At 34.3% G+C, this 24,676-nt stretch overlaps 1 protein-coding gene across 4 annotated transcripts in view; it reads left to right on the top strand.

Annotated features, from left to right (window-relative positions):
• The window catches only part of LOC127845643 (adenylate cyclase type 2-like), a 123,703-nt gene that overhangs the window by 81,577 nt on the left and 17,450 nt on the right, over positions 1-24,676 (top strand). For 3 of the 4 annotated variants that reach the window (XM_052376669.1, XM_052376667.1, XM_052376672.1), the window contains 8 exons: positions 358-469; positions 2,047-2,174; positions 9,610-9,768; positions 10,675-10,813; positions 11,477-11,623; positions 15,920-15,967; positions 20,387-20,454; positions 22,153-22,272. In XM_052376669.1, the coding sequence (XP_052232629.1) occupies positions 358-469; positions 2,047-2,174; positions 9,610-9,768; positions 10,675-10,813; positions 11,477-11,623; positions 15,920-15,967; positions 20,387-20,454; positions 22,153-22,272 (921 nt within the window). The remainder of the gene's footprint in view (positions 1-357; positions 470-2,046; positions 2,175-9,609; positions 9,769-10,674; positions 10,814-11,476; positions 11,624-15,919; positions 15,968-20,386; positions 20,455-22,152; positions 22,273-24,676) is intronic. The other variant, XM_052376668.1, reaches the window with a different exon arrangement.

The following is a 24,676-nucleotide window of genomic DNA, read 5'->3' as shown; positions in this document are numbered from 1 at the left end:
GAACAGATCATTTTTGTCGGGTTTTTGATTGTAATGAACATTTTTGTCAGCTGCTTAATAAAACATAGCATTTTTGTCAGTTGCTTAACCCTTTCCCACTCAGAAGCAAAGTGAAAATTGCTATGTGCAAACAGCATAAAACCACAACAGCTTGCAAGTAACTCGCAGTCTGTTCAGGTTTTATGCTGTTTGCCGCTCCCCAGCATCTAAGGGTTGGAAATGAAGCCTATAAAACTTGAAACTAGTAAGAAAGATCTTTAATTTAATTTAACTTTCTAAGGGACTAAACGAATCGTCAAAATACGTTTCTAAGTGGTAAAGAGTCAACAGAATAGACCCGCGTCCTACTATTTGCAGTATACTTTATGCTGACATTGTGAACTTCACCCCGTTGGCTGCAGAATGCACAGCTCCCGAGCTGGTGAAAATGCTCAATGAACTCTTCGGAAGATTTGACCAGTTAGCAGAAGTAAGTTAAATTTGTTGTCATTTGTAGCTATTGTTGATTATAATGCAAAAATGCGAATTGTTTTAATTGATTTCTTTACAATTACTTGTAATATTTTTTTCCATTATTTAAGAATTACTTAGTGATTATTATTACTTGAAGTTGATTTCAAATATTTAATTTGTAAAATTGAGCCTGAAGCTACTGAATCTGATTTAGAAATGTTAGGCACATAAATAATTTTGAACAAAGATGGTTATGCAGTACAGTTTTTATGTGATAACTAGATGATAAAAAGCCCTTTGTTGTTGTACCAAAAGAACTGATTATTATATATTTTAGCATATTGATTGTCTGTTGAAATATAATTAATTTAGTATCACTAGCTAATAATCCCCATTTGTTAATCAAAAATTGAACAATATTGTATTGAATTCTTCTCTTTTGCAATTTAATCAACATCATTGTTCAGTTTGTACATATTCATCCATGCAACAATAACGTCATTGTTGAAAAGCCGTTGAATGTGTGTTACATTACTATTACATGGGGATTAGTATTATTGATTGAAGCAGTCTGTTCAGACAATCTGTTGTCGTCATCTTTCGTACATGTTCTGTACCTTGTTTATTACTTTATGTGCAACGAAATACTGACAGCAACAGTGTTGTGTTCAAAGCAGTCGCAAATGATGTCAAATTAACCCTAACGCACTAAGAGGCAAAGTGAAAATGGCTACGTGCAAACAGCATAAAACCACAACAGCCTGAAAATAACTCGCAGTCTGTTCATGTTTTATGCTGTTTGCTTCTCATTAGTATCTAAGGGTTGAAAATGAAGCCTTTAAAACTTGCAACTTGTAAGAAAGGTATTTCATTCAATTTAATTCTAAGGGACTACATAAGCGCCAAAATACATATCTAAGTGGTAAAGGGATAATGTGAGGTTGTGGGGAATGAGTCTTCAACAACACATTTCGGTCAAACTACAATTAAAATATAATTTTCTTATTTAGTGTTTTGGTCTGACATGCAATTTTTTGGGGGGTTTATGAAAACCTCCCCCACACAAAAATGATTAAATTTGCATGGTGTTTGTGTCTGAATATTTAATCAAACGACATTTCTACTAGACCTAAACTTAATTTGAAATGAATATGAACATCCTGTCTCATGATCAGTTACAGTTTTATCTGTAGTGAAGGATTGCTTACCCAGATGTACAACTTTGTACACAAATGTGCATTATGAACAAGCTTTGCTGTAAATGTTTTTAATCACATTGGCATTGGTTTTCACGAGTGTCAAAACAAAGTTAATCTTTTGCTTTTTTTAGAATCGCAAAATGGTCACCACATTTGTCAAAGCAAAAAAACAACATTTATCACAATAGTTAATTGAATGGACCTTGTATAATGGTACTTAATATACAAGAAATATAATGTACTCAGTTATATGAATTTTTCTTTCACAAATAATTTTAATTACAGTAACAACTAATAGGTTATAAGTGTGTGTAACTGTTTAGGATATTCTGCTAGCCAATTCTGCTGAAATATTGACTGAAAATTATAGTATTTATATTATTTTTGTTTTCAGAAGAACAACTGCATGCGTATAAAAATTCTGGGAGACTGCTATTACTGTGTGTCGGGACTACCGACGCCGACAGAGAAACATGCCAGCAACTGTGTGAAAATGGGCCTCAGAATGATAGAAGCTATAAGGTGGGTAGCAAATTGGTATCACCCGTACGGGGTTTTATATGACAGGGTCTAAGGCTTCAATCTTAACCTACTGAATCCTAGTACTTTCTGCTCTTATTGCCCTGTGTGACATCTGAAAGGACCTACTGAATCCTAGTACTTTCTGCTCTTATTGCCCTGTGTGACATCTGAAAGGATCTACTGAATCCTAGTACTTTCTGCTCTTATTGCCCTGTGTGACATCTGAAAGGACCTACTGAATCCTAGTACTTTCTGCTCTTATTGCCCTGTGTGACATCTGAAAGGATCTACTGAATCCTAGTACTTTCTGCTCTTATTGCCCTGTGTGACATCTGAAAGGACCTACTGAATCCTAGTACTTTCTGCTCTTATTGCCCTGTGTGACATCTGACCTAGAACTTTCTGCTCTTATTGCCCTGTGTGACATCTGAAAGGATCTACTGAATCCTAGTACTTTCTGCTCTTATTGCCCTGTGTGACATCTGACCTAGTACTTTCTGCTCTTATTGCCCTGTGTGACATCTGAAAGGATCTACTGAATTCTAGTACTTTCTGCTCTTATTGCCCTGTGTGACATCTGACCTAGTACTTTCTGCTCTTTTTGCCCTGTGTGACATCTGACCTAGTACTTTCTGCTCTTATTGCCCTGTGTGACACCTGACCTAGTACTTTCTGCTCTTTTTGCCCTGTGTGACATCTGACCTAGTACTTTCTGCTCTTATTGCCCTGTGTGACATCTGACCTAATACTTTCTGCTCTTATTGCCCTGTGTGACATCTGACCTAGTACTTTCTGCTCTTATTGCCCTGTGTGACATCTGAAAGGATCTTAAGTATCTTAAGCTTTCCACTATAAGCCAAATTATAGGTATTTTTGTAGCGTATGTATTCATCACAAGACAGTCAGATACATATTATTTATTAAAAATATATGTTTTAAACATTTCCGTAAAAGTTTGTACACACATGCACATTAGGAATAATAGACCATCACACACAAGAAATATAAATTGCATTACTACATATGAATTGTGGTTAACAAACATTTGAAATTGGCATCAAGTTTTAACAGACACACATATATATATATATATATATATATATATATATATATATATATATATATATATATATATATATATATATATATATATATGGAAGGAAATCTGCAACTGCCCTGTTGCTTTATTGTTATTTGCTATTGTCTCGACACTATTGTTTATTCACAAGACCCAATAGGGATTGATTTTCTAATACATTTATTCAATACTGCTATCAGAGAGCAACTCACAACAAAACAAGCATACAAAATATCATCAGATTTCATTAAATAAAAAATAATGCAATTCATTAATAAAACTGACATCTTGAATATCCATGTATTGATTCGTATTTCAGACATCTGAATTTTGTTAATTGTATAAGAAGACAGCAAACTGGTGAATTGTTTGCATACAGGCACCTTCTTTTATTATTATGAAATTTATAAAAATGCATTACTATATTTTTTAATTGTTGTTCAACATGACATAAGAAAAGAAATGAGGGATGTCATGGTCTGCGATGCCTGATAAGCCCCATCTGATAAGCCCATGTCTCATAAGCCTGATAAGCGGCGTCTGATAAGCCCTGCCTGGTAAACCCCGCCAAATAACCCTGTCTGATAAGTCCCATCTGATAAGCCTTGCCTAAAATATGTCCTGTCTTATAAGCACCGCCTGATAAACTATTTTTGATAAGCCCTTCCTGATAAACCCTGTCTGATATGCCTGTCTGATAAGCCCCACCTGATAAGCTCTGCCAGATGAGCCCTGTTTGATAAGCCCAGTCTGAGAATTCCCGCCTGATAAGCCCCATCAGATAAGCACGATCTGATAGGCCTTGTCTGATAAGCATAGCCTTATAAGCCCAGCCTGATAAGCCCAATCTGAAAAGCTCGGCCAGATAAGTCCTGTCTAATAAGCATGGCCTGATTTATCCTGTCTGATAAGCATGGCCTGATAAGCCCTGTCTAATAAGCCCCTGTTTGATAAGCCCAGTCTGAAAAGCCCAGTCTGATAAGCCCAGTCTGATAAGCCCCATCTGATAAGCCCCATCATATAAGCCCTGTCTGATAAACTCCACCTGATTAGCCCTATCTGATAAGCCTGATCTGATAAGCCCTTTCTGATAAGCCCAGTCTGAAAAGCCCCATCTGATAAGCCCCATCTGATAAGCCCTGTATGTTAAGCCCCTCCTGATGAGCCCAGTCTGATAAGCCCAGTCTGATAAGCCCTGTCTGATAAGCCCCACCTGATTAGCCCCATCTGATAAGCTCCATCTGATAAGCCCCATCTGTAAAGCCTCGCCTGATAAGCCCCCTCTGATAAGCCCCATATCTGTAACATGACCATCATTTATACAGTAGTGCAGGCAAAATATGTTGCAGCTATGAACCCGTTAATCATGACTGTAGGAGTGCCATAAGCTTATAGTAACACTTTCTATGAATTGACATTTTTAGTCCCTTACCGGTTTCACCGGAGGGGACTTATGGTTTTGTCTCCGTCACACTTTTCTGGATCCTGCGATAACTTTTAATATTTTTTCATGAAACTTAAAACATGGATATGTGGCAATATGGACATTATGCACGTCATTTAATTTCATTCCTTCGTCAAAAATTATGGTTGCTATGGCAACAAATAGACTAGAAATACTGCTGAAATTGGTGGTTTTTCTGGATCCTGCGATAACTTTTAAAGTTCTTAATATTTGTTCATGAAACTTGAATCATGGATAGATGACAATAAGGACATTATGCACGTCATTTCATTTCATTCGGACGTAAAAAAACTGGTTGCTATTGCAACAAATAGACGAGACATACTGATGAAAATTGTGGTTTTCTGGATCCTGCGATAACTTTTAAAGTTCTTAATATATTTTCATGTAACTTGAAACATGGATAGATGGCAATATGGACATTATGCACGTCATTTCATTTTGTTCAGACGTCAAAAATTCTAGTTGCTATGGCAACAAATAGACTAGAAATACTGCTGAAAATGGTGGTTTTCTGGATCCTGCAATAACTTTTAAAGTTCTTAATATTTTTTCATGAAACTTGAAACATGGATAGATGGCAATATGGACATTATGCACGTCATTTCATTTTGTTCCTAAATAAAAAAATTTGGTTGCTATGGCAACAAATATATATACAAATAAAAATCTGGAATTTTTGACAATGGTGGAGCCGGTAGGGGACTTAGATTGCTTGACAATAGTCTTGTTAGAATCTGTCATTGTAATAAGTTAAATGGTACACACCTAATAATAATATCAAGTTTTTAAATTAATTTATTTATAGTTCCTTGAATGTATTATTACAGTTTTTAAGAATTTCATCTGTTAAGGTTTTGATTTACTAACTTGGTGCCTGCAACTAAACAATAAGTTTCTCAAGATAAATTTTCTGGGAATTACGGTAAACTGTTGCCAAACTTGTCTTTTTAGAGTTCTGTTGTTGAAATATCATGCCTTTGGGTTAACTGTTACATTTCTGATAATTGCTTTATAAATACATGTTTATTTGGAATATTTACTGGATAATTTAGCCAAGATCATCTCATTTATGTTATTATGTTTAAATGTTGTTTTATTCTAATTCAATAAACCACTTTATAACAGCACTATTGATTTCAAGGGATTTGTTAACAGTTTGGTCAAATGATGATTTTCTAAAGAATGTCATATATTCAAAAAAGAATTCATACATTTAATTTAAGCCGTACTCTGTGAAAAGGGGGTTTAATGCATATGGGTTAAGTGTTGTTCCAGATTAGCCTGTGCAGTCTGCACAGGCTAAGCAGGGACTGCACTTTCCGCCTTAACTGGATTTTTGCTAAGAACTTTCTTGAAGTGAAAAATATGGTACAATCGGAAAGTGTTGTCCCTGATTAGCCTGTGCGGACTGCACAGGCTAATTTTGCATGACACTTTATGCACATGCATTAAACCCCCTTTTTCACAGGGCATGGTCCATTTAAAGAAGCTTGATAATATTATTGATTTACACAAATGTTTAAATAATTGGATCATTATTGGCTAGTAATATTTCCAATTTTTTAAAATAATATAATGCTTTTAAACGAAAAATATCATAAAAGCAGAAAGTGTTAATCCTGATTAGCCTGTGCAGACTGCACACACTAATCTGAAACGACACTTTATGCCCATGCATTAAACTCCTTTTTCACAGAGCACGGCTCATATATAAAATTCTGTTTTGTATATTAATACTGGCCTTATCACTAATCCAACTATGTTTAGAAATCTCTAACAATTTAAATGTATGAGTGCAAACATTGGGTCTGATATTCAAAACAAATAATTATTGGCCTTTAGAGATTTGTTGAGGTATTCACTTTATTTTCCACCATTTATAAACATTTATAAAATCAGAATCAGAATTCAGACAAAGAGCAGACAAGCAGACAAACAATAATTATAGACCGTTAGGAATAAAGTGTTTTTCAGTAGAGGACAGTTAATGATTTTCTATACCATGACATAAACCATAGATTGTATCAACATAGAAAGATGCTGCGATATTTCAGACAGACCAGAGACCAATGTCCTTAACCCATTTATGCCTAGTGAACTCTCCCATCCTTCTAAATTGGATCAATTTATTTCCAAAATTAGGGATGTTTGGTATACTTTTTTCTATATTTAGAATATTTCTTACAGAAATTCTTTCAAGCGAACAGCACAGGACCCGATGACACGCTGCATCATGCGGTGTCTCATCTGGGTCTACGCTGTTTGCCAAGGCCTATTTTCTAGACACTAGGCATAAATGAGTTAATTAGAAAGCATCAGGAGATTCAAAACATTCCTTCACTTTGTGACATATTGTTCACAATCCTGTTTTGTCTTTGTAAGGCAACTAATTCATAGAAATTAGATTGTGAGCCTTGCTCTGGGGAAAGGGGGTTTAATGCATTTGCGTAAAGTGTTGTCACAGATTAACCTGCGCAGTCCGCACAGACTTATCAGGTCCGCCTAAACTTGATTTTTGATAAGAAGAGACTCTCTGTTAACGAAAAATATCATAAAAGCGGAAAGTATTGTCCCTGATTAGCCTGTGTGGAGTGCACAGGCTAATCTGGGACGACACTTTACGCTCATGCATTTGACCCCCTTTCACAGAGCATGGCTCATTTTAAGCTGATCTGAGCAGTAGAACTTTTGAAGGTTTTGCAGGATGCCAATTCAAATTATTTTTTGTGGAAATCGTTTTTTAAAGTGGTCATTGTCTTGTAAGCAAGTAAGGATGTCTACGGATGTCATATGATTGATTGGTTCCTGGTCATACAAGCACGCTAGCTGTGATAGCAGGTTATTATCAGTGTGACATGTAGAAGATGAATATTACAGATAGATATTGCATGTAAATAACTTCATGAATATTTAGGACAAATATTTCATAAGCAATTTGCAAAAACATTTCTTGTCAGGAATTTACTGTTTAACCCTTACAGTGCGGGAACCGGATTTTGAAGGCCTTTGCAAACAGTTTGGATCCAGATGAGACGCCACAGAACGTGGCGTCTCATCAGGATCCAAACTGTTTGCTATACTGATAGTGTTCTTTGAAAAAAATCGAAGAAAATGCTAAGTTTAGAAATTCAGCAGAAGACATTTTAGCAGACGCCACTGAACGTGGCGTCTCATCAGGATCCAAACTGTTTGCTATACTGATAGTGTTCTTTGAAAAAAATCGAAGAAAATGCTAAGTTTAGAAATTCAGCAGAAGACATTTTAGCAGACGACAAATTTGCCAGCATGCAAAGGGTTAAAGGCGCCATAATATGTTGCAGTTTACTGCCTTTGGATTATTGTAAATTTAAAGTCACACCTGAAACAATGTTTCTAATTTTCTTTTTAACCCTTCTCATCTGGATTCAAACTGTTTGCAAAGGCCTTCAAAATTCGGTTCCAGCGCCGAAAGGGTTAATATGACTAATATGATTATTAAACTATGTTCTTATGATAACATTATTGAAAAAACTTTTCCTGGAACTCTTGTGTACCATGATGATTATGCAGAGTCAGCCTTGCAAGTGGAAACAAAGAATATTAGATATCGCAGTTTTGCGTCTAACATAGAGGACTATTATTATTCATGCACTGTCTACAACCAGGAACAAACTAAGCAAACAAAATCCTTAATGCAAAAATATTTTTATAAATATTCACTAACTGGCCAGTTAACTCTGTTTTTAGAGCTCAGCGCTATAAATTGGAGAGAAGTGGGAAAGATTCCAAGCTTGGCCACATTTGTTGTATTATGAGGAATTTGTCACACAAAAATTATTTCAAGAGCCCTATACCTTTCAAGTAAAGCAGTTGTCTATAACTGGCAAAAAATGTGCACTTTACTGATAAATCAGCTAATCTAGTTTAACGCTTTACCACTTAGATTTGTATTTTGACGGATAGTCCCTAGAAAGTTTAAAAAAAAGATCTTTCTTACTGTATTCAAGTTTTAAAGGCTTCATTTCCAACCCTAAGTAAGATACTGATGAGCCGCAAACAGCATAAAACCTGAACAGACTGCGAGTTACTTGCAGGCTGTTCTGGTTTTATGTTGTTTGTACATAGCCATTTTCACTTTGCTACTAAGTCGGAAAGGCTTACGATAAAGTAGGTTAACTGACCAAACCATGATAGGACTGAAATACTGTTGAAAAAGGAAAAAAAATACCCAAATAAACAAAGCATAATACTTTTATACCCCCCACAAAACGAAGTTAAGGGGGGTATATATGAGTGAACTTGTCTGTCGGTCTGTCTGTCTGTCGGTCGGTCGGTCCGTCCGTATTGAGTGTCCACTCTCTAATTCGAGTTGTTTTCATCTGATCTTCACCAAACTTGGTCAGATGTTGTATCTAGATGATGTCTGGGTCATGTTCCAATATGGGTCATGCTGGGTCAAAAACTAGGTCACGGGGTAACTTAGTGTGTTTTACACATTCAGCATGGTGTCCACTCTCTAATTCAAGTACTAGTAGTTTTCATCCGATCTTCACCACACTTAATCAGAAGTTGTATCTAGATGATGTGTAGGTCATAGTTGCAATAATTCAACTCTAAGCTTTATAGCCCAATGGCCTGCTTCCAGAGCCGCCATAGCAAAAATTATCAAAGGCTCTGGGAGTCCGTTTATATGGACTAGTGTAGGTCATGGTCAAACATGGGCCATGCCGGGTCAAAAACTAGGTCACGGGGTCACTTAGTGCGTTTTAAGCATGGTGTCCGCTGTTTTTTGTGAAGACAATATGCAAAATATTCTGTGTCAATGCGACATGTGGGGGTATTCGTCACGTCTGTGACAAAGCTTTAGTTACTTCTTGGCATTAAATTGAGGATCATTCATACAACCCAAGGAATGTGCGGGAGGCGACCTGTGTGGAGGTGGACATGCGTATCGGGGTCCACTCAGGCACTGTGCTGTGTGGGGTGTTGGGGCTCAAGAAGTGGCAGTTTGACGTCTGGTCCGATGATGTTACCATTGCCAACCACATGGAATCAGGCGGTCTGCCCGGGTAAGAGAGTTTGTTACATCGTGATTTAATGTTCAGGAAATTGTGTCAATGTCAACTTATTATTATGTCTCCCACCACTATAGAGGGGGACATATTGTTTTTGCCCTGTCTGTTGGTTTGTTGCTTTGTTTGTTTGTTCGTGCAAACTTTTAACATTTGCCATAACTTTTGCATTATTGAAGATAGAAACTTCATATTTGGCATGCATGTGTATCTCATAGAGCTGCATATTTATAGTGGTGAAAGGTCAAGGTCATCTTTCAAGGTTAATGGTCAAATATATGGGTCAAAATCACTCATTTTATTAACACTTTTGCAATATTAAAGATAGCAACTTGATATTTGGCATGCATGTGTATCTCATGGAGCTGCACATTTTGAGTGGTGAAAGGTAAAGGTCATCCTTCAGGGTCAAAGGTCAAATATATGGGGACATAGTGTTTCACAAACACATCGCTTGTTTTTAAATAAGACCTTGTTGTAAAAAACTATTAGACATTAAGTTGCTAATTGTTCAAAAGCTTTCCTAAGTGTGTTGCCTGTTTAAATATTGTTGAAAAAAATGTATATTGTATTTGTTAGCTTGTCGTATGGTGCTTGCTATAAGTTTTGGAAAACTTCTCAATTTCCAAAAATATGCATGTATATTTATGACTATTGAAGCATGAATATTTGTGTATAGCAACAAGAAAATTACAAGAGGAGTTTGTTATTTCTAATCCATTTCTAGATATTAATTGCATTTATACCCAAAGATTTAAATTCAAAGACATTCTTGTCATGAATAGTCATAACATTAGTTAACGTCACACTAAGATCTAATGAACCAAACAAACCTATTTAAGAGAATAATTTGAATAGATATGTGTGTGCTCTTAAAAGCTGACCTTTACCTGACCTTTCCAGGCGAGTTCACATCTCCAAGGCGACCCTGGACTGCCTGGACGGGGATTTTCGGGTGATCCCTGGTGACGGTGGCAAGCGTGATTCCCTGCTCAACGAGCGCAACATACAAACCTACCTGATCCTGCCAGAGGAAAAGAAAGTAAGCCTTGCTGGAATGATTTTTAGTCCCAGTCCACTAGGGCTATAAAACAATTAATATGCAGTAATGGTTTCAAAAGGACATCTTGCTGTGCAAAATAACTTAGAAGATCAACATTAAAATTGGACATGCATAAAGAGTTGGTGCTTATTTAAAGTATTGTTTCGATACATGCAATAGCTTGTGATGATTTGTGATGAAATGGATAGGTATATTGTGTTTAGTACCAAGTGAATGATCTAGTATATTTTCTATTTGCACCTAGAGCGTATGCTTATATGCTAATGTTATTCTCAAAATTATATGAATATATATTATTAAAGGTTTTATGAAGAAAACAAACTCTTCATAACAACTGATGCTATTTGAGGATGAATTGAATTATTTTTGGTGGAGTGGGACTTTAAAAAGAGAGAATTGATAAATCTTTTAACATGGCAATATTCAATTGATATGGTCAAACAAGAAAACAATTTTATGTCATGAAAATTTAATATAAAAATTAATATTTGACTGCCCTTACAAGCAGATGCTTCTTCTTTATTTAAAAGCTATTTATATTTTATCTAAATAGTGATTAAATTCAGAGGTTTTTAATTCTGAGTTTGCATACAAATAACTGGGCTATCAAAACATCACACATTATTCTTGAATTTGTTTCAGATGGAAATGAGACCAATAAGGTCGCGATTCCATACCAACACACGTGCGTCCGTCCGTGTGTCCCAGTACCTGGAGAGCTGGGGTATCGACAAGCCGTTCTCCAACCTGCAAGTGAGCAACATGGCCACCAAACTGCTCAGCGTCACAGTAAGTAACAGACGTCATTGGCCTCTTTCCTCATTTGTGTATGTGTGTGTCTGTGTTATATCTGGCTGGAAAGTGTGTCTGTAGCAATGTATGAGGTAGCTCCTCATGTAGTTGAACGGTGGCGTCACTCATGAAAATATATTTTCTATGATCACTCGTGAAATAACAAACAATCTTACGCTGACATGAACAAATATCTTATATTTCTTTAAAGCTAACATTATTAACTTGTGTTGAAATAAATTACCAATAATTTTCTTTTATGTACTGATTATCAAATCATTTTTGGATTTTCATCAATAACAAATTTCTGTGATCCTAATATGGAAATGCGTGATGTTTGGTTTATTTACATGGTTTATTATTTTATTTCTCTCAGTTATTGTGTATTTGTGTTGTATTTTAATGTGTGTGTATTAAACTAATATTGTATTTTCTTCAGCTAGTAAGAGTAAGTTTTGTTGAGAAAACATAATAATACTGGTTAGCGAGTATTTCCGGACACTTATATTTTCCTTTTTTTTAAACAAACATACTTTGTTATCCCTTTATAAATTATGTCATCCTCTTCAAATTATCACTTGCATTTTCAAGTAAATGTCATAGGTATTCAAAACAGGCAATTTACTTTTTGTTAAAAAAAACAAACATTATGTTTATTTTTCTAGTCTAAAACTCATGTGAATGTCTTCTGTAAATGTAAAATGATGTGCCCATGTGCAACAAAATCACATTTCAGGGCATGGTCCTGACAGTGACAGTTGTATTTTAAGCTGTCTATTTATAAAGAATATTGTTCAAATCATGTGATGTTGAACATTTTGTTGCACTACTGTGTGTTAATTATTACATAATGTTTTAGTAAACTCTTCTTAACGTACATGTCACTATTTTTAGCTTGACATTTCACCAAATAGTCCGAGCTCTACTATTTTCCCATTTTTCGGCATCTGTGTAATACTCTTGTTAACCCATTTATGCCTAGTGTCTAGAAAAAAGGCCTCGGCAAACAGCCTAGACCCAGATGAGACGCCGCATGATGCGGCATCAGGGTCTGTGCTGTTTGCTTTAAGGAATTTCTGTGAGAAATATTCTAAATATAGAAATAAATATACTAGACATCCCTAATTTTGGAAATAAATTGATCCAATTTAGGAGGATGGGAGAGTCCACTAGGCATAGTGGGTAAAGGTATATGTGCAACATCTTCATATCACTGTTTCTAACTCAGGTATTTTAACGAAACTTTACATATGTTTTAAGATAATAATTGGAGGTCACAGAACAAGAACCATAACTCTGACCTGCAGTGAAGCAGAATTATGCCCCTATTTGTACTGTCCTTAAAAATATATATAGGCTGTGCTGTGTGAATAAGAGGATTAATGCATGTGCGTAAAGTGTCGTCCCAGATTAGCTTGTGCAGTCCACTCAGGCTAATCAGGGACGACATTTTCTGCTTTTCTGTGTAAACAAAGTCTCTTGTTAGCAAAAATCCAGTTTAGGCAGAAAGTGTCTTCTCTGATTAGCCTGTGTTGACTGCACAGGCTAATCTGGGACGACACTTTACACACATGCATTATACCCCCTTTTCACAGACTGCGGCTCATATACCAAGTTTGTGTCCCATACTTTCAGCTAGGATGGAGATATAATGTTGAAATATTGTGTGTAGATACATTAAGTAGGTTACATGTTGATCTGAGGAGATATTGCATTTGGTGCCAGTGGGTAAAGTGTCATTGTTACTGAAAATGGAAGGAGAGTTTACCCTCTCTAACTTCTATATTAATTAAATTCATCTAAATTAATTGGAATAAAAATTCAAAATACAATTTTTTTGTCAGTTTGTTTGCTTTATTGACAAATTTTCATCTTTAAGTTTACATAGACTTGTCAACCTCGACAGAAATAAAACTTCCAATATGTCTTATGTGACATTATACGAGGTGACTGACTGAAACCAAACATTATCAGAATGGAAGAATAGAACAGCGTGCCGTCTTGGGACAACTCTTGTTTTCAGTGGCTTACTCCCCTTTTATTTTTATAATTGATCTATTCATAAATTGCTATTAAAATTTTATCAACTTTCAGCTCATCATTTATTTATATCATAGTATGAAAATTTAATAAACTTATAAAGCATTTATTTGTTTAAAATTATTTAAGTGTTGAAATAAATTTCTGGAAAAAAACTTCAGTCAACCGGAAAAATAATGTGTTTTATGTACCAGTAACCCTTCCAGTGCCTCATTTTATGTGCATGTGCACATGTGACCTTTATTTTGTTTACAAAGAGGAAAAACTCTGGATGCTTAATGCAAATTTTTATTGTTGAATTTGTACATTGTGAAATCAATCAAAAAGGAAATTTCTATAAATTAATGCCGTAAATACTCGCCGACCAGTAATCACTATTACTAATACATTGTAACAATGCCAAACTGTTTTCGTAAAATAACATTGAAGCAGCTGATTACTCAATAACTTAGTTTTGCACTGCTTTGAAATGTGGGAATTGATATGTACTAATTCTAAAGTTAGCTAGCATATCACAAACTATTTGTCCATTACTGGTATGAACCTCATAGAGTAGTTGATTATACAAAATAGCTCAGTTGAATTATCCGAAGGGATATTAAAAAATTTATAACTCTCTGATTATACTCCTTTAATTGATGTTTCGGCATAATGCCTTTATCAAAACATTGGAAATTATATGTTAACTACATTTTTACGTCTTTTGACTGCACAATTTAAATAACAAAGAAAAATGTTTTTAAACGTCAAATGACGTTGTACATGATGATGTCATAAATGGCGTTATATAAAATGGCGCCAAAAAAAATGTAAAAATTCGCCAAAAATGAAATGACGTTAAACACTTACATATTGTATCTTAATCTTATGTTAAATGTGTGCTTTATATATTTAATAAATTGATATTTTACAATAAAACAATCATCATCATATGTAATTATAATCTACCTTAACTTATTATCATAAATTAAATAGGGTAAACTTATTTAATGACTCTAATTATTTCAATCCATATCTATGTATAATATTCTAATGATATTTGATTAAATAATCATATATACTTGCTATTCTATATATCATATACACATTATGGACAAGATAAATTGCATAAAGTACTATTATTTTTACATTCATTTATGTTGATGTTTAATATAAAATGTTTTTCACATATATTTTTTACAAGATAGTTTCCCGTAGCAGGACATCAAGTTGATTTTTTGTATTTAGTCCATTTGGTGATTGCGTTTGAAACTTCTTTATAAATTCCAATTCTTTAATAAGTCTGTAATAATTTATCTTGTCCATAATGTGTATATGATATATAGAATAGCAAGTATATATGATTATTTAATCAAATATCATTAGAATATTATACATAGATATGGATTGAAATAATTAGAGTCATTAAATAAGTTTACCCTATTTAATTTATGATAATAAGTTAAGGTAGATTATAATTACATATGATGATGATTGTTTTATTGTAAAATATCAATTTATTAAATATATAAAGCACACATTTAACATAAGATTAAGATACAATATGTAAGTGTTTATCGTCATTTCATTTTTGGCGAATTTTTACATTTTTTTTGGCGCCATTTTATATAACGCCATTTATGACGTCATCATGTACAACGTCATTTGACGTTTAAAAACATTTTTCTTTGTTATTTAAATTGTGCAGTCAAAAGACGTAAAAATGTAGTTAACATATAATTTCCAATGTTTTGATAAAGGCATTATGCCGAAACGTCAATTAAAGGAGTATAATCAGAGAGTATACAAAATAGTCTGTGATATAAAAAGACCTACAATATGAACCATGATTACACAAGGCAACATCAAAAGTCATGGTCTAAAAAAGTCACCAATGGTTGTTAAGTTATTATACTGGCTAGATTTCTGCATAAAGTTACTTTGTCATAAGGATGAAGCAATGGTTTCATGACAAGTATTAACTTTTGTGTTGTTTTATTTACGCTAAAAACATGGAGGGGTGAAAGGGTAAAAGTTTGAACAGCAAACTATCAAATACCTGCCTTATGTTATAAGTTTGACCATTGAAATCAATGTTAATTGATGATTTTGTTAAATAAAAGAGAGTCAAATGAAGATTTTGACCATTTTTTTATCATTAAAATAGAGCTGTGCAAAATATTAATAAACAACATCAAACGTTTGGTATTCCCTCCTTTGTTTCTCACTCTTTCACCGACTAACCAATGGTTATTTTACACCAACTTATTACAGAACAAACGCCAGAAACGTGACCTTATGCCAATTTATGAGTCAGAAGATGTAAGACTTGCTTTGATTGTCTCGCTTCTAATTAACTCCAAAAAGTGGGACACAATGCCGATTATAACATTGTTTTTCAAATTGCTCTGATATGAATTTATCTGTGCTCTGTGAAAAGGGAGTTTAATGCATATGCATAAAGTGTCGTCCCAGTCCGCAAAAGCTAATCAGCACACATTTTCCGCCTAAACTGGATTTTTGGTAAGAAGAGACTTTCTTTAAACAGTAAAATCATAAAAAGTGGAACGCAGAGTGCACAGTCTAATCTGGGATGACTCTACGCACATGCACTAAACCCCCTTTTCACAAGAGCACTGCTCAATTTCATTATTGCCATGGCAATTCAGGTTATATATATGAACACTACGATGAAAAAAACATCAATAAATATTGCGTAATTTTGTCTGTTAAATAAAGTCTCTAGACAAATATAATGATCAGTGAAAGGAAAATGGACTGGCAGTGGTTGGCATTGTGTCCTGTGTTTCAATTCATTACTGAAGCTGTTAACAAGCCATATTTAGGACTTGTGAAGATAAGAACGGGGATATGATGGCAGTTATAGCCTATTGGAGGGCATTACATCATTAACATTTATTAGTGTTTGTAATATTTTAATGTACGTGTTGTGAATATCCATAAGGTTTCATTAAATATTTATGCCCCCTTCGAAGAAGAAGGGGTATATATAGGGGTATATATTGTTTTGCTCATGTCGGTCCATCCGTATGTCCGTCTGTCCACCAGATGGTTTCCGGATGATAACTCAAGAATGCTTAGGCCTAGGATCATGAAACTTCATAGGTACATTGATCATGACTCGCAGATGAACCCTATTGATTTTCAGGTCACTAGGTCAAAGGTCAAGGTCACGGTGACCCGAAATAGTAAAATGGTTTTCGGATGATAACTCAAGAACGCTTATGCCTAGGATCATGAAACTTCAAAGGTACATTGATCATGACTCGAAGATGACCCCTATTGATTTTCAGGTTTATAGGTCAAAGGTCAAGGTCACGGTGACCCGAAATAGTAAAATGGTTTCCGGATGATAACTCAAGAACACTTATGCCTAGGATCATAAAACTTCATAGGTACATTGATCACAACTCGCAGATGACCCCTATTGATTTTCAGGTCACTAGGTCAAGGGTCAAGGTCACGTTGACCCGAAACAGTAAAATGGTTTCTGGATGATAACTCAAGAACGCTTATGCCTAGGATCATGAAACTTCACAGGTACATTGATCATGACTCGCAGATGACCCCTATTGATTTTCAGGTCACAAGGTCAAAGGCCACGGTGACTCAGAACAGTAAAATGGTTTCCGGATGATGACTCAAGAATGCTTACATCTAGGATCATGAAACTTCATAGGTTTATTGATCATGACTGGCAGATGACCCCTATTAATTTTCAGGTCACTAGGTCAAAGGTCAAGGTCACAGTGACTTGAAACAGTTTTGGTTTCCTGATGATAACTCAAGAAAAATTAGGCCTAGGATCATGAAACTTCATAGGTACATTGATCATGACTGGCAGATGACCCCTATTGATTTTCAGGTCACTAGGTCAAAGGTCAAGGTCACAGTGACAAAAAACATATTCACACAATGGCTGCCACTACAACTGACTGCCAATATGGAGGGCATGCATGTTTTACAAACAGCCCTTGTTTCAATTTGATGTTCTTTGGCTAGTACACACACTTATCTCCTAGGTAACTAAGGTATGATTCCCACACCCTATGTATGAGAGTTTGTCGGTGGTCTCATAACAGACAGGTTTCGATGACATAGGGTGCTGTGGAATCTATCATGGTCTTCCCAAGCTGGTAAGGACCTTGTCAACCTGAAAAACTTATCTAAAACATTCACTCATTATTTAAAAGTCTGAAGTAAATGCCCCAGAACTATCTTCATGAAGTCCTATTGCTACTCTGGTACCCTATCTTTACTTGGGTGCTTGATCTTTTATATATTGTATTGAAGGTCTCTTATCAACCAAATTTATGACTGGTAGCACTTTATGGCAACATTACGTTTTGTTATATTTATTTTGTAGTCATGATTCTACATTGATTAGTTTTTGTCTTATTGGTCATAAACGCATTTGTATGGTGGCATAGAACAGCCATATGAAACGTAATCCAAGTTTTTCAAAAATGATTAGAAAATGTTCATAAAAAAAGAATGATGTTTTATATTGCAATATGCAAAATAACACTGCAGACTATGAAAAATGTTATGAAATAAATGTTTATTTTTTTGATAATCATTAATTGAAATTAGAAAAATATTTAAATATTTGTAATTATTTGTATTGCTTATTTCAAGAATGTGTATTACTGACATAGCGTTAACACTCATATTTAAATGCCTGCATGATAGAGAGGTTACCAGCTCGCTTTGGCTTCTTTGAGTCCCAGTTTCAAATTTTAGGTCAGGCACATTATTTATTTACTTTTATTTATAATAATGCAAAACTGTTATGAATATTACAGTTTTGCTAGTAAATTCAATTAATGACATCTTGAAACCAAAAATGAATATCTGTGAAATATTCCTGCTTGTAAGGTTTATATACTGTATAAGGTTTGCCTAAATAGTTGTTGGCAGGAGTATTATAGTCATCTTTGTGACAAAGCTCTTGTTTACTTCATATATTGTTTAAGCGACATTTATACATCTTGTGTATATACATGTTAATATTATTGCATCTTATGTCCCGTGTTCTTTTCTACTTTAAAGGGATCTTTTTATGATTTGGTAAATTTACAAAATTAAAAATAATGGTTTCAGATTTGCAAATTGTCGTTGTAGTTATTTTATCTGTGAGGAAACAGTCATACTGAACATTTATCATGCTCTAAAATATCCATTATATGCATCTTTTGAGGATTTAAAAACCTAAACATTATAAAACGTTGCATCACAAAACGATTCAATAATTTGGAGAGTTCAGTTGTTATCGTTATATTTTGTGATACTACAAGGTTGCTTATATATAAAGTATAAAATACATTACTTATTGTATGAGCATGGATGGCCAAAAGGTCTAAACGTTAGACTTTTACTTTAGTGGTCAGTGGTTCGAGCCCAGTTGAGGGTTACTTTTTTGTCTTTCTGTAATTTTATTCTTATTTTTTACTGGAGCTTTTTAGATCCAGTGTGTACATTAATCAATATAAAGCATTTAATGACAAACTTCCATAATTATTATATGCCAAAATCTGTGGAAAGGTCCCTTTAACAATGACACATCAATAATCTTTACAAAATTATCTTTTGATTGCTGAAATGATAGAAGGTAACAGCTGAAATTATTTGTCTCAAAATCACTGGAATTTCACACGTGACTTCAAACTATTGGTAGTTTCATACTTACAAATACATACCCTGGTATGTATAAACTTGTTAGAAGAGTATGTTTTTTGTTGAGATTTTCTGTTTGCCTTTTCCTTTGTATGGATCATTGAATCAATTATTCAGGTGTGTTTGTATGTTCACATTAAACATATTTATTATAGTTTATTACCTCTTTGTTCACACATTTCTTTCTACTTTATTTCCTCTCTTAAAATATAATATGACTTTAATAGAGCATGCAGGCTGATAAATGTGCTTTATCGCTCAATTAAAAATATTATCATTTTCATTTGTGGAATTATTTTATACATTTAAATGATAGATTTCTTATTAAATAAACCTTACTCTAAAACATGATTAATTTTCTTGTAGTCCTATCTGAATTGTTTTTGATGCATCAATATAAAATATTCATCAAAGGAATGGTTAACAATAAGCTGTAAATATTTAATGAATTGCTTCAATTGCATATAAAAATCATTTGTTATGAGCTGTACTCTGGTAAATCATGACTTAAACGTTCGCCATTTAGATAATTTAATCAAAGACCTTTCTTACTAGATTTAAGTTTTTAATTAAGGCTTCATCTTCAAACCTTTGCTACTGATAAGCAGCAAACAGCATAAAACCTGAACAGACTGCGAGTTACTTGCAGGCTGTTCTGGTTTTATGCTGTTTTCACATAGCCATTTTCACTTTGCTTCTGAATGGGAAGGGATAAAGTATTCTCCCTGATAAGCCTGTGCAATTCCATTAGGAATTTTAAGTTCTAACGGAAGGAGTTTTCTCCGATAAGCCTGTGCAATACTTGTATGAAATTTTAAGTTCTAACTGAAGGAGTTGTTTGATGGAGTGGTCCTTGATAAGCCTGTGCAAGTCCATTATGGAATTTTAGGTTCTAACAGAAGTAGTTGTCACTGATAAGCCTGCGCAGACTGCGCAGACTGCTCAGGGACTACACTTAATACACAGGCATTAAGCCCAGTTTTCCCAGAGAGAGAGGCTCACATATTTTGTTCGGACTGTAACCATGGTGTTTTAATATTTCAGAGTCTGGCCTTCCTGGATTCATCTTTGGCTGTGAATCCTCCGACCAACACCAATACCAATAGAGAGAGGTACTAAAGATGTTATGAATACATGTATCCTACTCAATGGCTGTAAGAAGTAAAGTCCGGTATTTGCTCTGTAATATTGATTTGATTTAAAATTCCTACTCAAGATTTTAATGAAGATATTGATTTTCAGTCTTATCAATCTAAACCTTCAGTTAATTCTCAGAATACTTACGCATAGAAAGAGGTGTTGTATTTTATGCCCCCAAAGAGTGGCATATATAGAGAATAACAGGTTACTGTCCCATCGTTTTGTAATATATCAGGCAAGGCTTAGAATAATATAACGGCGAGGCTTGCCGAGCCGTTATTTTATTCGTGCCGAGCCAGATATATTACAAAATGATGGGACAGTAACCTGTTTTTCTGTTTATCATACCACATGTTTCTAAAAATATGCAAAACAATCCATTTTTTATATTTAAAATGTATGGATCCCCGCTGATTTTGCTGATCCGGCTTTTACACGTTGACATAAATGTAGCAACGGCGTTCGAAAAGACGACACGAATAATCGCTTATTTTAAACATCGTATAGAGAAAACAAGTTGTTTGCACTACGAATGAGAATTAATTATAAACGTCTTGAATTGGAGATCAGGAATGGACTGCAGCGACAAATTTAATCGAAGAACACATTTCACCGAATAGTTTGGAGACGCCATTTTGGAGATGTGTATTGAAATTGACATTTTGATGATAGTGTCAATATTGACATAAGCGTGTTAAATCGTTTGTTAAAACGTTGAGGATTAGCATACAGTTATCATTTGCCTTGACTTTCTGTGCAACACTTGCGAGTGCAATGACTATATCGATATTTAAGACTTATTGTCCCATTGATGACGTCATTTAACTTTGTCGTGCGGGCTGTGGTTTTTTTTTTTTAAATAAACTTTTTTTGTGATTTATGACTTTACACTAGAATACAATATATGCGTTTTTGGTATCAAATTGTTTGTTTTGTTGAACCTGATTAATGTTGATAGAAATTGTTGACTTTATTGCAAATCCCACGTAACTCCAAACATTGACTGATATCAGAACTTCCTGTTGACCATGATATAAAAAAATATATCAGGCAACGTTATATCAGGCAGATATCAATGCGGTGGTATGATAAAGTTTTGAACTGTCCGTTAGTCAGTCTCTTCGTCCGTCAGAAAACTAACATTGTTAATAACTTTTGCAATATTGAAGATAGCAACTTCATATTTTGCATGCATGTTTATCACATGGAGCTGCACATTTTGAGTGGTGAAAGGTCAAGGTCATTCTTCGAGGTCAAAAGTCAAATATATGGCGTCTGTCCGTCCGTCCAAAAACTTTAAAGTTGGTCATAACTTTTGCAATATTGAAGACAGCAACTTGATATTTGGCATGCATGTGTATCTCATGGAGCTGCACATTTTTAGTGGTGAAAGGTCAAGGTCGTCCTTTAAGGTCAAAGTTCAAATATATGGTGTCTGTCTGTCAGTCGGAAAACTTTAACATTGGTCATAACTTTTGCAATATTGAAGATAGCAACTTGATATTTGGCATGCATGTGTATCTCATGGAGCTGCACATTTTTAGTGGTGAAAGGTCAAGGTCATCCTTCAAGGTCAAAGGTCAAATATAAGGCTTCAAAGCGGCGCAGAAGGGGGCATTGTGTTTCTGACAAACACATCTCTTGTTCATTGATGTTTCTAATGTTTTCAGTTGCATCAGCAATAGTTCCTTGAATAGCAGTCATCAGAAGGCGTTGACCTTGTCCAAGCATTTCAACTCTGAGGTCAACAGGACCCTGGCAAAGAAATCACAAGACCTCGGACTTACAAGGTGTGAAAATATTACAAGTAATGCAAAAAAACATTGTTTACCACATACATTTTTATATGTGTTTTATTTTTTCAAATTGGATGTATAATTTTATATGTCAACATATATATTTTTCAGATCAACATATATATTTTTCAGATGTATATCGTGTACTTGAACTAAAACATTGCCATTGATCAGGGTGGTTCCTTATTTACCAATGTTGATTTTTAACTCTTCACCGACTCTTTGCCAATTTATTTTTTGTCGATAGAGTATTTACCAATGTAACCATGGTCATATTTTATTTGTATAAGTAATCTTAAGTTTAAAATCTAACATGTACTCTGTGCTGTATTATGTATCATGATTATAGTTACAAGAATCACCATAGACCTTTTTCACTTGCTAACTTGTGTTCATTCCCCCTTTAACACATAAGTCTATCAATGAATAAAGCAATATTAAACAACAAGTAACTGTCGGAAAACCAACATTTTATATTTTGTATAGAAATTTCACTGCATCAATTTTCTAAATGGCTTTATTTTTTGTTATATTTATGCTATAGCATATAGTCACTGCTTTTCCTGTCCTCCGGAATTTTGATTTTGAAGGAATTGAGTTTGGGTGGATCTGAAACAAATTTATTTTATGCTTTTCGGTGGTTTATAGAGAAATATCAGTGAATTAAAACTGATAATTTCACTGTTTCTACAAATGAAAATTAACACTGAAAATTATCAATAATTTTCACTGTTTACTGTTAAATGACGTTATTGTTTGACGAAATGACGTCATTATCCCAGCGAAATTCTTTAGTTTAACTCTTTAACAATGTATATAAACTGTGAAAAAAAGCATAAAATAAAAAGAACATTTGTTGGATTCGGTGGAATATCGATTTTAATTCACTCGTGATCATAGAAAATATATATTTTCACTGGTGGCTGTGCCACTTGTGAAAATATTATTTTCTTTGATCACTCGTGAATTAAAATCGATAATCCTCCGAATCCTACAAATATCGTCTATGTCTTGTTGTGCAGCATTCATTTAGGATTGACATGTGCACCTATGTCTGGTCATTCCAGTCCAATGATTTTTCAAGGAGTAATTGTCATTTGATGATTAATATTGCTTTCTGTAATTGATTTTTTATATTCCTTCACTTGATCTCAGAGAAGCAATAATCGGAATTGCATTAAGCTTTATTTGCACTTTCCTTCCATTATGGTTGACTTGCAATATTGCCAGGTCATTACACTGTGTTGATTTTTCAGGGGTTTTATTCCTTTTGACATACGATCTTGGACACTCAAAATTTTCACACTTCATATGCAGCATCCCTATTGAGATGACATTAATATACTTTCAGTTTGTTTGCCACAATGATGTTTCAGGCCGTTATTGCCATTTAATTAATACTATGACATTTTTAATGAAGTTTCTGTGTGAGATCACAAGAACTAATTATCTGCATTTGGTTAATTTAAATGCAGTAGAGGGTTTTTTTTGGCCCAATTTTACAGCTGAAATTCGGCTATGTTATCAATCGCAAAAAGTATACTTTTTTCCCAAAATGTGGCAAAAAATTCCCAATTTAATTTTTTTTTTATATATATTTGTTTTTGTTTTTTGTTTTTTTAGAAAGAAGTGTCTTATGCGTATTTTATCTCAATTTTAATTCAATTACATCTAGCAAAGTATTATATGATTTTGTTCTTTTAATTTGAGTGATTATAAAGAGTGATATTAAATTTAGTATTTACCCTAATCAGTGGACTTTTCGTGTGGAAAAAAAGGCTTATGAATTTAATTTCCCAATTTCATGAAAATACCGATGAAATTCCCAATTCCAAAGCCATGGGCTATCTTCCCAAAAAGTGGTAAAAAAACCTGCAGTATTCCTTCAGGGGGAAAATGCTCATATTTTCATGTTTTTCTGCTCCAGTTATTGTTAATATTGAGTTATTGACCCTTGAACAATCATTGGTCTCCACACAATAAACCCATATATCTACAAAGCATATCATTGGGCGCATCAGCTTCAGTTGCACTGATATTCTTGTTGATTTTTTATATAAATTTAATAATTGTCATTTCGAATGCATTGATGAGTAAAAAATCTAATCCAAATAACTTTAATCAGTCATCTGTATAAACATTTGCGTCTCGTTCTGAGAAAACTGGGCATAATGCATGTGCGTTAAGTGTCGTACCAGATTAGCCTGTGTTAACCGCACAGGCTAATCAGGGACGACACTTTCTCATTTTATGACATTTTTCGTTTAAATGAAGTCTCTTAGTAGCAAAAATCCGATTTAGGCGGAAAGTGTCGTCCCTGATTAGCCTTTGCGGACTGCACAGGCTAATCTGGGACGACACTTTACGCACATGCAGTATGCCCAGTTTTCTCAGAACG

The sequence above is a fragment of the Dreissena polymorpha genome, chromosome 9 (genome assembly GCF_020536995.1).
Source record: "Dreissena polymorpha isolate Duluth1 chromosome 9, UMN_Dpol_1.0, whole genome shotgun sequence".
Taxonomy (NCBI): domain Eukaryota; kingdom Metazoa; phylum Mollusca; class Bivalvia; order Myida; family Dreissenidae; genus Dreissena; species Dreissena polymorpha.
Note: the sequence above shows the minus strand (reverse complement) of the source record. Positions and strands in the feature narration are given on the sequence as shown.